Raw genomic sequence first — 13607 nt, 5'->3', positions numbered from 1 at the left:
GAATTCCAATTCTCATCTACTTTAATTTGTGCATACTGTACTTACAGCAGCTCATCCACTCACCCCCATATAGCTAGTGTATGGTCGTAAATAGCAAACACAAGGATGTGAAGGATGAGCTGTGTTTTGGCAGAGCACCACGTACTGACAGGGGCCGATCGGACAGATCAGTGAAGGAATGAAAAGGTAATAAAAGAAGAAAACGGTGCTGCCAAGGCAGCAATTGTATATTTCGCTCTTATTTGACAGCCTTGATTCTGTTTGTCCGTTTGACAAGTGCTGAAAAATCACATTAGCTGATGGTTCTTTGGCAGAGAAGAGAGAGACGGGGAGCAAACCATGAAGCATATGCCAAGAGAGAAGGAGGGAGGAAATCAGGTGGCAGAGATAGAATAAAAAAAATAAAATGAGAAAGCAGAGGACATTCAGTACATCTGCTATCGCTGAACACATATTTTAATACTGGAATATTTGTGTCTGTTTCTACTGCTGATGCCCTCTACATTAAAATATAAATTGATTGGTCATGCTTTTAATTTTTGTTGGTTGATGGCTGAGCATTCAGATAGTTTCCTGGGGTATTAAACACTGGTGCAATGATACAGTTGCTCCAGGTTTTTCTTCTATCCTGACCTCCAACTGACAGTGTTTCTAAATGATAACATTATTTTCAAATTATAGAGGAAAAAAGACTAAAAATGTGTTTCCCTTGGCCGATAGCCTAATTTCCACTAAATGAATCTAAATGAAAAACAGATATATGGCTCTGTGATAGACTGCTAGCTAAAAAATATCCAAATAACCAGCAAGACACACCTGAGTGATGCACTCTGGTGCTTTTACTTCCCTTCTCCTATGTATACTACTACCAATAATAATAAATAAATAAATAAATAAAACATGCATAAACAAACAACTGCTGTCTTGGGCGCAGTGAATGCACAAATGATAGTCTGGGAGCCATTAGACTGTTTATGAATCAGACTGGCTCTCCATCAATAACAACACTTATCACACACATTGTGCTCCAGGAACACTGCGAGCCCCTTAGTCAGAATTTAGATGCCGTTAAAAAGCCTCTTATATTAAACAAGCCGACACATCACATAATGCACGTCGTTTATCAGCAGGCCCTCTGCAAAAGCCTTTACTCCACTTTCTCTCTGTCTCCCCTCCTATTTTCCCTGGCTGGCATTATGCACCATTTACCCAAAGCTGTTTCTTCCTTATCCAGCTGGTTCTCTTTTTCAGACTTTTTTTTTTCTCTCTCTCCCTTGGTTGTTTCCACCAAAAGTCCATACCATTGCTTATCCTCATTATCATTTTGTTCTCTTTTATTCCCTTAATTTACTTTCCACTGCATTCCTCAAGACCATCCTTCCTCGCACATTCCTCTCTCCCTTTCTCACTTTTGTCCCTTTTTTTAAATTTTATCATTCCTAGGCGTCATCGCTCCTGGTGAGTAATGTGTTTGGCATAATTAGGCCAGCCTACTCCAGGTCTCCACTGACATGATTTGCATGCAGATAAAATGAACCGATTATGGACCACAATGGGAGTAGATGTCCTTGTCTCTCATGACATCATCAGAGGTGACCCTAAAAGCAGGAAATTAGAAGGTTTTGTGGTTTAGTACAAGGTGGAAGTGAACTGACTAAATAAAAAAACATTGCAACTTAAGTGTACAATTCAGGGATTTTGTGATCAGATGAATGAACATGCTTTGGAGAACCACTGGTCCCTGACAGGTTGTGAGTGGTTCCTGGAGGTTGCTGGTAGTAGCTAATGTGAAACTGATCTCAAAGAGGTATGTGGTGCTGCATCGAAAATCCCCTTGACATTGCTAACAGGTTACCCCGGTTGTTACTAGTTTGCATGGGAAGGCAAATGTTCTCAATTTTGATTTTGTGTCGCACTTTTTCAAGTTTCCCCACAGCTCAGAGAATAAATGACGAGTTTTTGCAGACATGTTTGTATCTTATATTCTCCAACTGGATGTGGAACGCACATTTTTTCCTACGTTGCCAGGGGATCACCAGCAGGTCTCTAGGCCTGTCTGACCTTTCTACTCTACCTGAGCACTCAAAGCACTGCATAGACCTTGCCTTTTTTTACTACTCATTCACACAAGCACTTTTTTCTATGCTGAACCTTTCTATCTAACATTCACACACATTCATATTCCAATGGATGCATCAGAGAGCAACTTGAGGTTAGCATCTTGCATTTATCTATCTTGCCCAGGAATATTTGGCATGCAGACTGGAATAGCTAAGAATCAAACCACCAGCCTTCTGATTTGTAAATGACCTGCTACCTCCTGAGCTAGTAAAAGAAAGTAAATGAGGTTGTGGTCCAAAAGCACCCTAGTTTGTCACATACTTGGGTTTATATAGAACTTTCTTAGTCATACTGACCACTCAAAGTGTTTGAGATTATAAACCACATTTAACCCGACATTCTTTATTCTGCTTTATTCTACACCTTTTATATACCTCATACACGTGGCCAGTTTATCCACATTCATGGGTTTGAAAATACACCCTTTACTACTTTAAAGACATGCTTAAGCTATCAACTCATATGACAGTGGTATAAGATAACAATTCATCAGATGACCGTGAAAATTAAATAGAAGGATCTATGGGAGTTCTATTAGTTTTGGCAAGAAAGAAAAAAGAAACACTCCTTAGGTCACGGTCCAGACAAGCCAAGTCTTAGAGTAGCTCTAGTCTGCAAAGCAGCAGGATCATGACAGGGGTTTTGTAATTGTATAGAGAATGTTGTAGGGGCAGGGTGTGTCTCACATTGTACCAACAAGTTTCGTATACAGTAAAAGTACACTCCTGCATTAAGCTGTATGTTTGAGATATACAGCCAATAACACAACACACACACACATGCACAGTGTGTGCACACAATTATCCAGATGTCACTGATGACACTATTAGGCCAAACAGTGCCTGCCAGGTTTAAGGTTTCCATCTGTTAAACACACCTGGCTGCCATCTAACACACAGCTCCCTTTGGTGCCATCACTCTCTTTGTTCTTCTTGACCTTCTCCCTCTCACTTTCATGTGTAATCCCATCTTGCTGTCTCTTTCTGGTCCCCCCCCCCAACACACACACTCTGCCTTTGCATTCCTTCTCTCTCTTTTATCCCTCAAGTTGCTTCATTTCTGCCCTCATTTCTATTCTCACTGACAAGTATTTGTTTGACTTTAATTTTTTATTTCTCCCAACACTGGTTACTCATTTAATGCTACATAAAAAAATCCCTTACAGCCAATCATAGTGACACAGAATAAATCACAAACCTGCAAACATACACATCTAAGCATATAGTTGCATATATGCAGTGTACAGTCTCTCAAACCCAGAGTCAGCTGATGTGAATATGGCAGTCCTCTAATCTGCGGCTTGGTTGGTGCTTCTTCCAGAGTTCCTGAATCTAAAAAGGCCTAACTTCTCTGGGCTGGAAGAGTAACACCCTACATTTAGCCACATGGTGCAAGCTAGCCCACACCCTGCTAAACAGAGCCAGATGTGGAGAGACTGGAAGCATGGTACCGTGTCAAGTCACTGAACAAATATGGCTAAAATCTACTTCTCCTCATCTGTTTGACCATATCTCCCTTAACTTTGCAAAAATACTTCATGTTTAGGACTCTTGATCCAGACACCCCACTTTTAAAACACTCCAATGCGAAAGAAAATGTAACAGTAGCGGTTTAACTGTAGTCTGACATAGAAGTAACGTGTCTTATTTTCCACTTCACAACAGCAAAGGCTAACAACAGGATGTCTTTAGGAAAAAATTGTTTTATCCTGCCAAACTGCTGGTCATGTGGTTGCAAGTGTGACACATTATGGTCCAATTAACCCCAGTCTATCGTTCAGCTCTCTTTGAGAAGACGGCCTTTAGCAGATGGTTTTCAGGCCTCGAGGTCCCAACACACATATACTTCTCCCTCTGTCAGCTCTGCATCGCCATATGATGCTCACTGGGGTAAGATAAGGGAACACGAAAAACAGGCAGAGAAAAACAAAACTGAAAGGAGTCCGGTGGGTGGGGAACAGAGGCTGTACAAATGTTTTTACATTTGTGATCAACAAAACAGAGCAGTCTAATTAATTTACTGTCTCAAGCAACAGCAGCTATCAAACATTTATAACAGCATGTCTGGCAAGCATACACAAACACAAAACAAGCTCCAAAAATGACCTCATTGTGACAGAACACAACCAACCATGTTCGGGATGTGTGCGTCTGTGTGTGTTTATCTTAGAATTTTTTGGATGCAAATCATTACAATGTTTAGAGACTGTAGCTGAGTGCTGCTTAAATGTGTGCGTCTGTGGACTGTGTTGTTTACTGGCTCTGCTGTGCTAAATGAAGTGTCTCCCCGAAGAATGGGAAAGTTCAAGAACTGTAGGATGACGAGCTAAAATGGAGAGAATTTTGTAGGTCTTGGATTGCTTTCTGTGTGCTTGTGTACTTTTGCTTCGGAGCGGGGTGGCTCACAGCAACGGCGCCGTGAGCGAAAAGGAGGGTCCATGAGAACGAAGGACACAGAGCAATAGAAAAAGAGTAAACAAAAGTCTCTCAGCCACTAATCACTGTGATCTGAAAAGGTCAGGCTAACTAGCCAAGCTCAGAGCCTCGGCTGACAGATCCATTGTCACAGTCTGGCCAAGGGGAAGAAGTGGAGCACAGAGACACCCTTCTATTAACTGGAGCAAGTCATTACACACAAATAATTGCCTTGGTGTACCAATGCACTCATTTAATCTCTCTCTCTTCCCATCCCTCAGACTTATAACATTGTACTTAAAATCTCATACATTTTATATTATTATGATCTTATTGTATCATTTTTCAAGGTGTAGAGCAGATTTAGTGATTGAGACTATAATAATAATCTTATATAGTACTTTCCAAACCTCTAGGTGCAGTGAGTTATCGAAATGTGCAAATATAAATGGAAATACAGAGACTGTATGAATTTAATGCATTTGAAAGTCAATATTATGGGTTAATCACCTTTGTTCTCCAACTCGGTTTGAACTCTCTTGGGCACAAGTTCTTATAATGTCTTTAAGTAGTCTTCAGGACTAGTTCTCCAGACTTTTTGAAGGACATTCAAATCTTTTCTTTGTATATTGGCAGCTTTTACTCTTTTCTCTCTGAAAATGATCCCACAATGCCTCAATAATGTTGAAGTCTGGGCTGGACTGGATCAACTGAAGGACCAGGTATCTCTCAGGTCAGGTCTTTAATTTTTTCCCAATTTTTTTTTTAAGGACAATGCTGAGATACATTTTTCAGCGCTCTAGGATTCACCCTGTTGGTGCAAAAACATTACATACAAAAGAAATGGCAATAAATTATGTGTTTTTATGACAGGGTGCAAGTAAAGTCCTTGAATGCCTGAATGATTCACAGGTCAGTGTTAAGTGGCTTAAGAAACAAACAAAAAAGCCATTACTTCGATAATGATTATCATGTACAAAGGCTAGACTGAAAATGAGTGAATGCCAAAAGAAAAACATTGAAAAGCCTTCAGACAGTCTGGAGAACTGCTATTCAAAAAACGAAAAGAAAGTATGGCTCCTTGAAAAGAAAATATAAAGAAATGAAGGATGGCGCAGCTGTTTTACACTGTAGTGTATCTTAATTTTAGTCTGTTGATGGGGTATACAAGAGTGTTCAACAGTTAACATGATATGACACTTTACTTAATGATTTCCAACTGATTGAACCATTTGCATGCTGTACAAAAAGTAACATTTTTCACACATTAAATAGTGTAGAACGCTATCAACTCACTGTGAAATGTGTTTGTCTTTATCCTTTGTTTGGGCTCAGTCAGTTTCTATGAAGCATTTTAAACCACTGAGCCACCAAAGGTTTAAATGACTTTGTTCATTTTTTGTGGTTCTGACTCTTTGCATTAAATCGTGCTTTGTTTTACTGATATCAAAGCAAAAGGGAAACAAAGTTTTAATTAAAGTTAACTGCAAATTGCTCCTTTTGAAGCATGACAGCAGATCTTTGTAAACTTTGTAGACTTTGAGATAAACTATCATTGATCTCCTTCGCTTTTTGTCAGTTTGTCTGTTGCGTCAGTGAATGTTTAAAATGAAAAAAACAAAATACACAGACATATACTCTGCATCATAAATACAAAAAGCTCACCATCGAAGATTTTGTACTGTCCGGTAAGCGAGATCTGTAAGGAGCGCCCGGCATCTTTGATTACGTTCTCCACTTCGGTGCGGCTCTGCGAGGCCAGTTTGTCCTCCACGTTACTGGTACAGCAGGTGTAACCCTGAGGACAGATGCGCAGGTGCTCGCCTATCAAAGGACAGGTGGAGGCAGAAAAGAAGAAAGTGAAGGTGGTGGAGGAAAGAACAAAAGGGGATAAAAGGGGGTGACAAAGAACAGTCAAGAAAAAAAAGAAAGATGTCATTAGCAGATTCCATGAGTCAGCACTGAATGACAAAACTGAGATTAAAAGCTTTTGTGTTTCCGCTGTTTAAAATACTCTACAGTCGCTATGAACATGACAGGACTAAATTAACTACAGTGGCTGTTTTTATGGCCTTTTTTATGGTCTGCTGGCAGTCAAGGAGGTAGAGCTGCGTGTATTCGCCCCCTTGATTTCCTGGCAAGACGTGGTGAACTGTGTGGCAGTCGTACAGCGGCAATCGGCATTGAGTTTTAATGAGCACTCCTGACACGCATTCCTGTGCCTACATTTGGAGACAAGTGCATGCACACACAAATGCACAACTCTGAAAAAAAAAGGGAAGTAGGTGGAAACTATTTCAGACATTGTGACGTTCATACACACACACAGTCAAATGCCATATACGAGAATTTACTGTAAACAAGGAGGCTGTCAGTGCAATTAAAGCTGCAGTCAAGCTGCAGCTGTAATCAGGACAAATGATGTAAGATGGAAATTCCTTCAATCCAGACATAAGGCGAATGAAATTTTTGTGACGTTTGATGAAAATAGGATAAACTATTTAGTGTTTGCTGAAAAAAAACAAACCATCTGACACCCCCACACATCCACGTCCACGTCCACGTACATTTTTACATTTCTTTTAATCAGTGTTTTACAAAAGAAATTTTAGTGAAACAGCACAATAATAGCAACACTGCATCAGGAAATGCTTGCTTGGTTAAACTGACCCCATAATGATCCATGATCCCATACAGTCATTCAGTGTGCAGAACTAGAACTAAATATATCTACTGGCCTAAAGATAACCTTAACCCAAACCTAAACCAGCCTAAGCTAATAACTTGTCTTAACCTTAAAATGTGTAAAACCAATAACAAGTCCTGAAAATCAACCCAAACTGAGACACAACTTAAAACAATTTGTGAAATAGTTATAAAGCTATTTTTTTCATTGGTGATAAAGACAAGGTGCTGTATGGAAAAGCTCCTTGTGATTGCTTTGGTTGCCATGGTCGACAGCAGTTTGCATGGAAGCGGGACTTGTCTGCAATCGCTTGCTAACTGCTCGCCAACTGGTAGTGAAATTGTGAAAACCAGAAAACTGAAACGGTCTGCCTTCAACGTTAAAGTTGTGCAATTTGAAATAAGTTGGTTGCATCTATAACACACAGCATTTAATCTCAAGGTGAACATCCTCTGTTCCTGGTTTACTAAATTTTTCAAATTTCACTACAGCTCAGAGGGTAAACAGCGAGTGTTTGCAGAAAAGTAAACACTCGCTAGTTCATGCAAACTATGTGTGACCACTGCAATCTGCAAGCAACCAAAGCAATCACAAGTAGGTTTGTGTGGTGCAGCAACCTCTTTGCAACTAGCAGCAACCAGAGGTTAAGTGATTTCTAAGCCTGTGCTACTGAGGTCTAACACAAAACACAAGAACAATATATTTCACGAAAATAATATGCGCATGACACTATGTGCACTTTTTTAAAATCTTTTATCCGCTCTATCCATCGGTGAAAGACTAGAATCCAATAACAAGTCTAATATAAGCCGATGAATAACTACGTCTTAGTATTTCGTATTAACATGAATTAAATATGTTGTCTAAGCTTTAGTCTGACAAACAAAGCTTTGCTGGTTCTGACACGTCTTGAAATGCATATTATGTCAGCTCACATGGCTGAGCTTCACATGGTGTGCACAAAGGCAAATTCAATAAACACATACTGGTGTTGTATTAATGATTAATGTCCCTCGAGCTGACATTAGCATGCATCTAGAAGACTCTGAGCTCAGGGCAACTCTATAAGCAGAACGTGGAAATCAATGAGATGGACTCTGCCATCTATTTCAACATCAGAGCCAGTGATTTCTGTGCACACTGCCTCAACAGTTACAAGCAAGTGATTCACCTTCATTTACTGTAGCTGTATTTTCAGTCGCCCACTGAGGACCCCCAGCCTGTCCACAGCCTCAGTTGTGTATTCCAGCCAGTGGAGTGGGTTTGTGTGTATAACAAGAATCCTTGCATTTCACTGATTAAGTGGCAACCAAGTTCTCTGTCTTTTAAGTGCCTTATGCAGGCCAGCGCTGAAGTGAAGCAATTAAAGGCAATTGTCCCCCTCAAACGCCAAAGTGGAGAACAAGCTCTGCAGACCAGAGAAGGTGACATTGACCGTCTCTCAGCACCCTCTCACTGATAATGATGTGACTCACACCCACGGACCATAGGATAGGAGGACCTGGATAAAGTCTTCGCGATTTGTGCGAGAAATAGGAAATGAAATTTAACAAAGAGAAAGGAGAAAACCGAAGGGCAGACAGCAGACAGGAAAGGTATGCTGTTCTTTTGTGCGTCAAATTGAATGCAATCTACCAGCACCTTCTAATGGACAGCTTTATTGCACATGTGTATTAAGAGACTGCAGACTTTTCTTCCACTGCATCACTAAAAAAAGAGTGGACAAATAGATGCTGACGCACAAAACACTCACATACACACATATAGCAGGAGGTGTGAAGCTTCCAGCTAAAGCCACTTCAGAGGGTCAATTTTTTATGTATAAATTAGTGCTGTCTAAATTAACACGTCATTTTGGAATTCATTTCAAATATTTATTGTACTTTTTTAAATACAAGTGACACAGCTAAATTTGTTTAATTACTTTGAAAGCTGTCTAGAAGTGGGAGGCGCGCTTTATAGGGCTCTGCGAGTCAGGCATTTCATTATGACAAAGCATAAAGTTGTTTATGCGCTATGAACCCATGTCCTTCTAGTTATGAAAAACAGACAAAAAAGTAGACTTGAGGAGGAACTGCAGGAAGTTTAATGTCAGCACATAACACTCAGTTCTAACTTGCAGTGCATCTCTCTCTAGTCGGTCTCACTGAGCTATGTTGGAAGTGCATCTTTTGATCTAGCTGTATAGATAGACGCTTATAGATATTGACATATATAGACATTAATTTTGAGTTTTCACACTTAAATATTCACTTGCTTAAAGCTTCAGTGTTAATCGTGATTAATCACAGCAAATGGTTTGAGTATTGTTTTTGATACCAGCTGTGGTGTAAACAACATTGTGAGGATTTTCACTGTAACAACCACAACACTCGCAGTGGGAACCCACCGAGTCAAAGTCTCACAGCCCTGGAGACACATCTACTGTACAGCGAGAAAGGTCACCTGTAACAGAGCATTATGTTTCCAGTTGACTAACCTAATAGTCAGCTAATAATACAAACAAAGCACTCTCTTCCATTTGACTCAGTAAACTGGAGTGTGTGAGTGTGTGTGTTTGTTTGGGTGCCAGCAACGCTAAGCCACTCTCCAAGTACAAAAGGAAATATATACTTGACAGGAAGTTGTGGCTCTTCTCGTTTTAAAGTCGCTTAAGCACTCACACACATACGCATACACACACTCACATGTAGGCTACACACATATGCACACACACTCCCACAGCTAGAGGATACTAGGTAATCAGCAGAGGAGGATGGGCCATTTTCAAGTGGGAAGCCCCACTCATGTAGAGGGAAAAACATCTAAAGGGTGAAATAATGCTAATGCTTAAAATGGCTATTTAAAAAAAAGAAATCATAGCATCCACTTTCTGTTACGCACTCACTGATGCTGCATTTATTAATGCATTTAGGTAGTAAATACATGTGTTCACACAGTAAGTAAGACTTATACTGAACAGGGAAAATGACGGGGCCATATTTTATTAACTCTTTAATAAAACCAACAAAATAAAAACAATGCTGCTCTGTGTTCCTCTTGCTGAGGATGTGCATACCCTCATCACTGAATGATTGGCCACTGAACGGTAGGTGTAAATAGACTGCAGAGTGTTCAGTGTGGTGCTATCCACTTAGCCAGTGGTTGTTTGATTTCCCCAGTGTCTAATTTCCAGCAATCCTCTTGGCACTTAACCGCATACACCATATTGCTCTGTTTGTGCTCGGGAACCCGATCCTTGGAATGGATTGTTTCCTATTGTTAGATTTAGAACATGTTTTACTACCACAAAACCACTCTTTGTTTATTGCATTGAGATAAAATTAAACCAAACATCTATAAGATCTTAAAAACAGAAACAACAACAACAACAACAACAAAAAACCCTCAAATGGTATTTTCAAACATATGCGAGTTTACAAAGTAGGTGCTCTGCAATAATTGACCACCTTCTGCAAGGCCAATCAGTACAAACATAGCAAGCCAATAATCTGGCACTGCTTAAAATGGCTCACATGCATACACCACCCACCAAATTTATCTGTTTAAAAATAAACTAGGTGTTCACTCCACAGCAATCCCTTTTCTTTTGACAGACACGTCCGTTAAATAGTGAGCAATTCCCTGCCCATTAGCTTATCATTGTTCACCAGGGGGGAAGGGTCCTATTAAACACTAGTCTTGGAAGGCAGAATAAGGTTGTGCACACTGAGATAAAGCATGTGAGAGACTGACGGTCAAAGGCTTGTAGAGATGATGAGACACACAGAGAGAGGCCAACAGGAAATTAAGAATAATTCAAAACACCACTAGTTTGGGAGTCGGGGAGCAGAGGTCAAATTTTTTGTTCTTGTTCAGATAGGTCACCATAACTGAGGCAGTTTTCAGTGATGCTTTGTTTCCTTATGCACGTAGCCACTAAAAACATCTTAATGAGAAAAAAAATACAAATACAAATAAACACCACCACAGCCATTTGTGGCAGTGTATTTCACATAAACAGACACAACAAGTTTTGATGCTATATTTGTCCCACCAGTTGAAAATGTGCTAACCGCTGCAGCTGTTATGCTGACTGAGACACTGTATGCAGTTTTCAGATGGTACATTCAGGCAATTCATGATGTTCATGGAAGATTTAGGCCATGCCCCCAGATGCAAACTTTGGTTCCTTTGTCCTTTACACTGGTAGAAAAAATAATCATGTAAGGTAGTTTTTTTTCATTGATGCCTGCTGAGCCTGTTTTTGAACATTTTATTTGTACTGTGAATAAGCCATTTCAAATAATGTCACCTGGTACTAAAAAAGGCCCATCTTTTTTTCATAGAAAATAACATAGTTGAGGTAGTTCAGGCTTCTCTGCATAGACAGTTTCCCCCCAAAAAAGGGAAGACTAAGATGCAGAGAATGGATGGATGTAGGGATGGATGGATGAAGAAAATACCTGGAATGACATAGAATCCCTAATGCTGCATTTCTGCTCTTACTTTGCAAAAATGCAGTAAAGTCAGCGTCTGAGCATAATATGTATTCATGTTGAGAAGTCAGATCAGTGAATGTATCGAAACTAAACAATCCAAAGATTAAAGCTCTGGAGCTAAAAGCAGAATTTACAGTGAACCTAAAAGTGTTGGCTTTATTTCTTTCAGGCTTAAACTGTCTGCACTGATACTTTGGAGAAGTATGCATGCATCATCGGAATTCAGGATGCATTACATGCAGCAGTTGTTAAATCTCCCTACTTTTCTGCCAAAGCACATTTGACAAACTAGCATGACTGCGACACACTGACATAACTGACGGCTCCAAGTAATGACCGACATTGCATAACTGATACCGTTTCAGACCACAATGCAGAATGTCAGCGCATCTGCACGCGCGCATGGGTGTGCACGCTTGCTGTGGGATCGGAGAGATTAGCAGCATAATCCCGACGGTAGTGCGAGTGTGTGTGTGTGTGTCGACAACAAGTCGCCGGTGCCGAGGAAAAACATCCATGGAACACCAGGAATCACACGGGCGCGTGCACACCCCCTCAAACACGCTTGAACAGTGGATTAAGGTTAAACAGATAAAGTACAAGAGGACTATTTGGCACTAGAGGTTGACATAATGTCTGACCCACCAACTGTACACAATGAAATTTCACATACCAACCTGACAAATGGTCATTACAGGGTGGTACCATTCTGCATGCCTACTTGTTGTGAGTCAAATAAGTCTGCTTGTCCATCTTTGTCCATACTCCTATACTTAACACATAGAGTACGACCCAGGCTTTCACCTAGACCCTAGATTCACCAGTCTGGTAATGTGAGACCAGCAGCTATATAAATAGCTTCCTCGAGCCAGACAAGGTGGCAGCCACACACAGAAAGCATTACTACTAAGGTTAGGGTTATGGAAGTTCCATGCTGTTTTTTCCTACTGCTCTCTCCCGTCAACCCAGGCCTGGATTCACTTGACTTGAGTGAGAGTCATTTTAACTGACTGTGAAAAGTTTAACCCTCTGATCATAGCTACGGACGACAGAAAAGACTCAATGGATAACGTAACATTATAATCACGTGGAGTGTGGGGGTTAAAGTTAAATTGCTCTGGCTAAGCTGTGCTAACAAAGGGTGGAAAAGAAATGAAGTGAACTAAGGACGCGGGGTAAAGGAACAGGAAGTGCAATGATACAGAAGAGGACAAGACAAAAATATGACAAAGATAATAATGTCCTATTGTCAAAAAAGTGCTAATTGTATAATGGTAGCAAACTAGATACTGTTTAGTGTGGACATTACTGCTTCTCTGGCAATCTAGCAGCACAATGTTGTACAGTGGTAGAAAATGAAAGTGGGTGAAAATGAGAGATAAACTAAGCAAACCTCTGTTTTTTCCAAACACCAATGCATTACATGAATTTTAAGCCCTACAGTGCATGCCTTCTTTATCTGCACTGTTTTGGACAGACTTTACAAGATTCACATCCTGCTTCAGTTTTCTTAGCTGTGATTTATAAGGAACATGATGGATTATAACAGGTTTTGCAATTAAGTTGATGTAGCCCTGAGAAACACTCTTGATGGCAGTCCCTTTGTCCTGGTCCTTCTTTCACTGTCTTTCTCTCTGTTGCTCTCTCACATTCACAGTGAAAAACACAAATCCCAGAGCCAGTGAATAACCTAAGCGTGTAAATGCCAGCAGCATTAAATGATGGGGAGCAACCAGTCACATTCACTTAGCACGTACAGGCAATGTGCTATCAATAATTGGTGCTTTAGCTGTTCAGCAGCCTTCCTCAAGATCATCTCCATTCTTCATCCATTCCCTCAATTTTTTCAACCTAATTTACTCAAGTTAAGAAGAAAAACTTACACACTGAACTTACACTGAGACG

The 13607-nt window shown here is 40.3% G+C and overlaps 2 protein-coding genes across 4 annotated transcripts in view; both read right to left on the bottom strand.

Annotated features, from left to right (window-relative positions):
* Positions 1-13607, bottom strand: part of LOC113010977 (ephrin type-B receptor 1-B) — a 436216-nt gene that overhangs the window by 215500 nt on the left and 207109 nt on the right. The window lies entirely within an intron of this gene.
* Positions 1-13607, bottom strand: part of gpc1b (glypican 1b) — a 60989-nt gene that overhangs the window by 18785 nt on the left and 28597 nt on the right. For both annotated transcript variants that reach the window (XM_026148683.2, XM_026148682.2), the window contains exon 4: positions 6201-6359. In XM_026148683.2, coding sequence (XP_026004468.1) covers positions 6201-6359 — 159 coding nt within the window. The remainder of the gene's footprint in view (positions 1-6200; positions 6360-13607) is intronic.

The sequence above is a fragment of the Astatotilapia calliptera genome, chromosome 18 (assembly GCF_964374335.1).
Source record: "Astatotilapia calliptera chromosome 18, fAstCal68.1, whole genome shotgun sequence".
NCBI lineage: Eukaryota > Metazoa > Chordata > Actinopteri > Cichliformes > Cichlidae > Astatotilapia > Astatotilapia calliptera.
The sequence above is the reverse complement of the archived record's forward strand: the minus strand, read 5'-3'. Positions and strand labels throughout refer to the sequence as shown.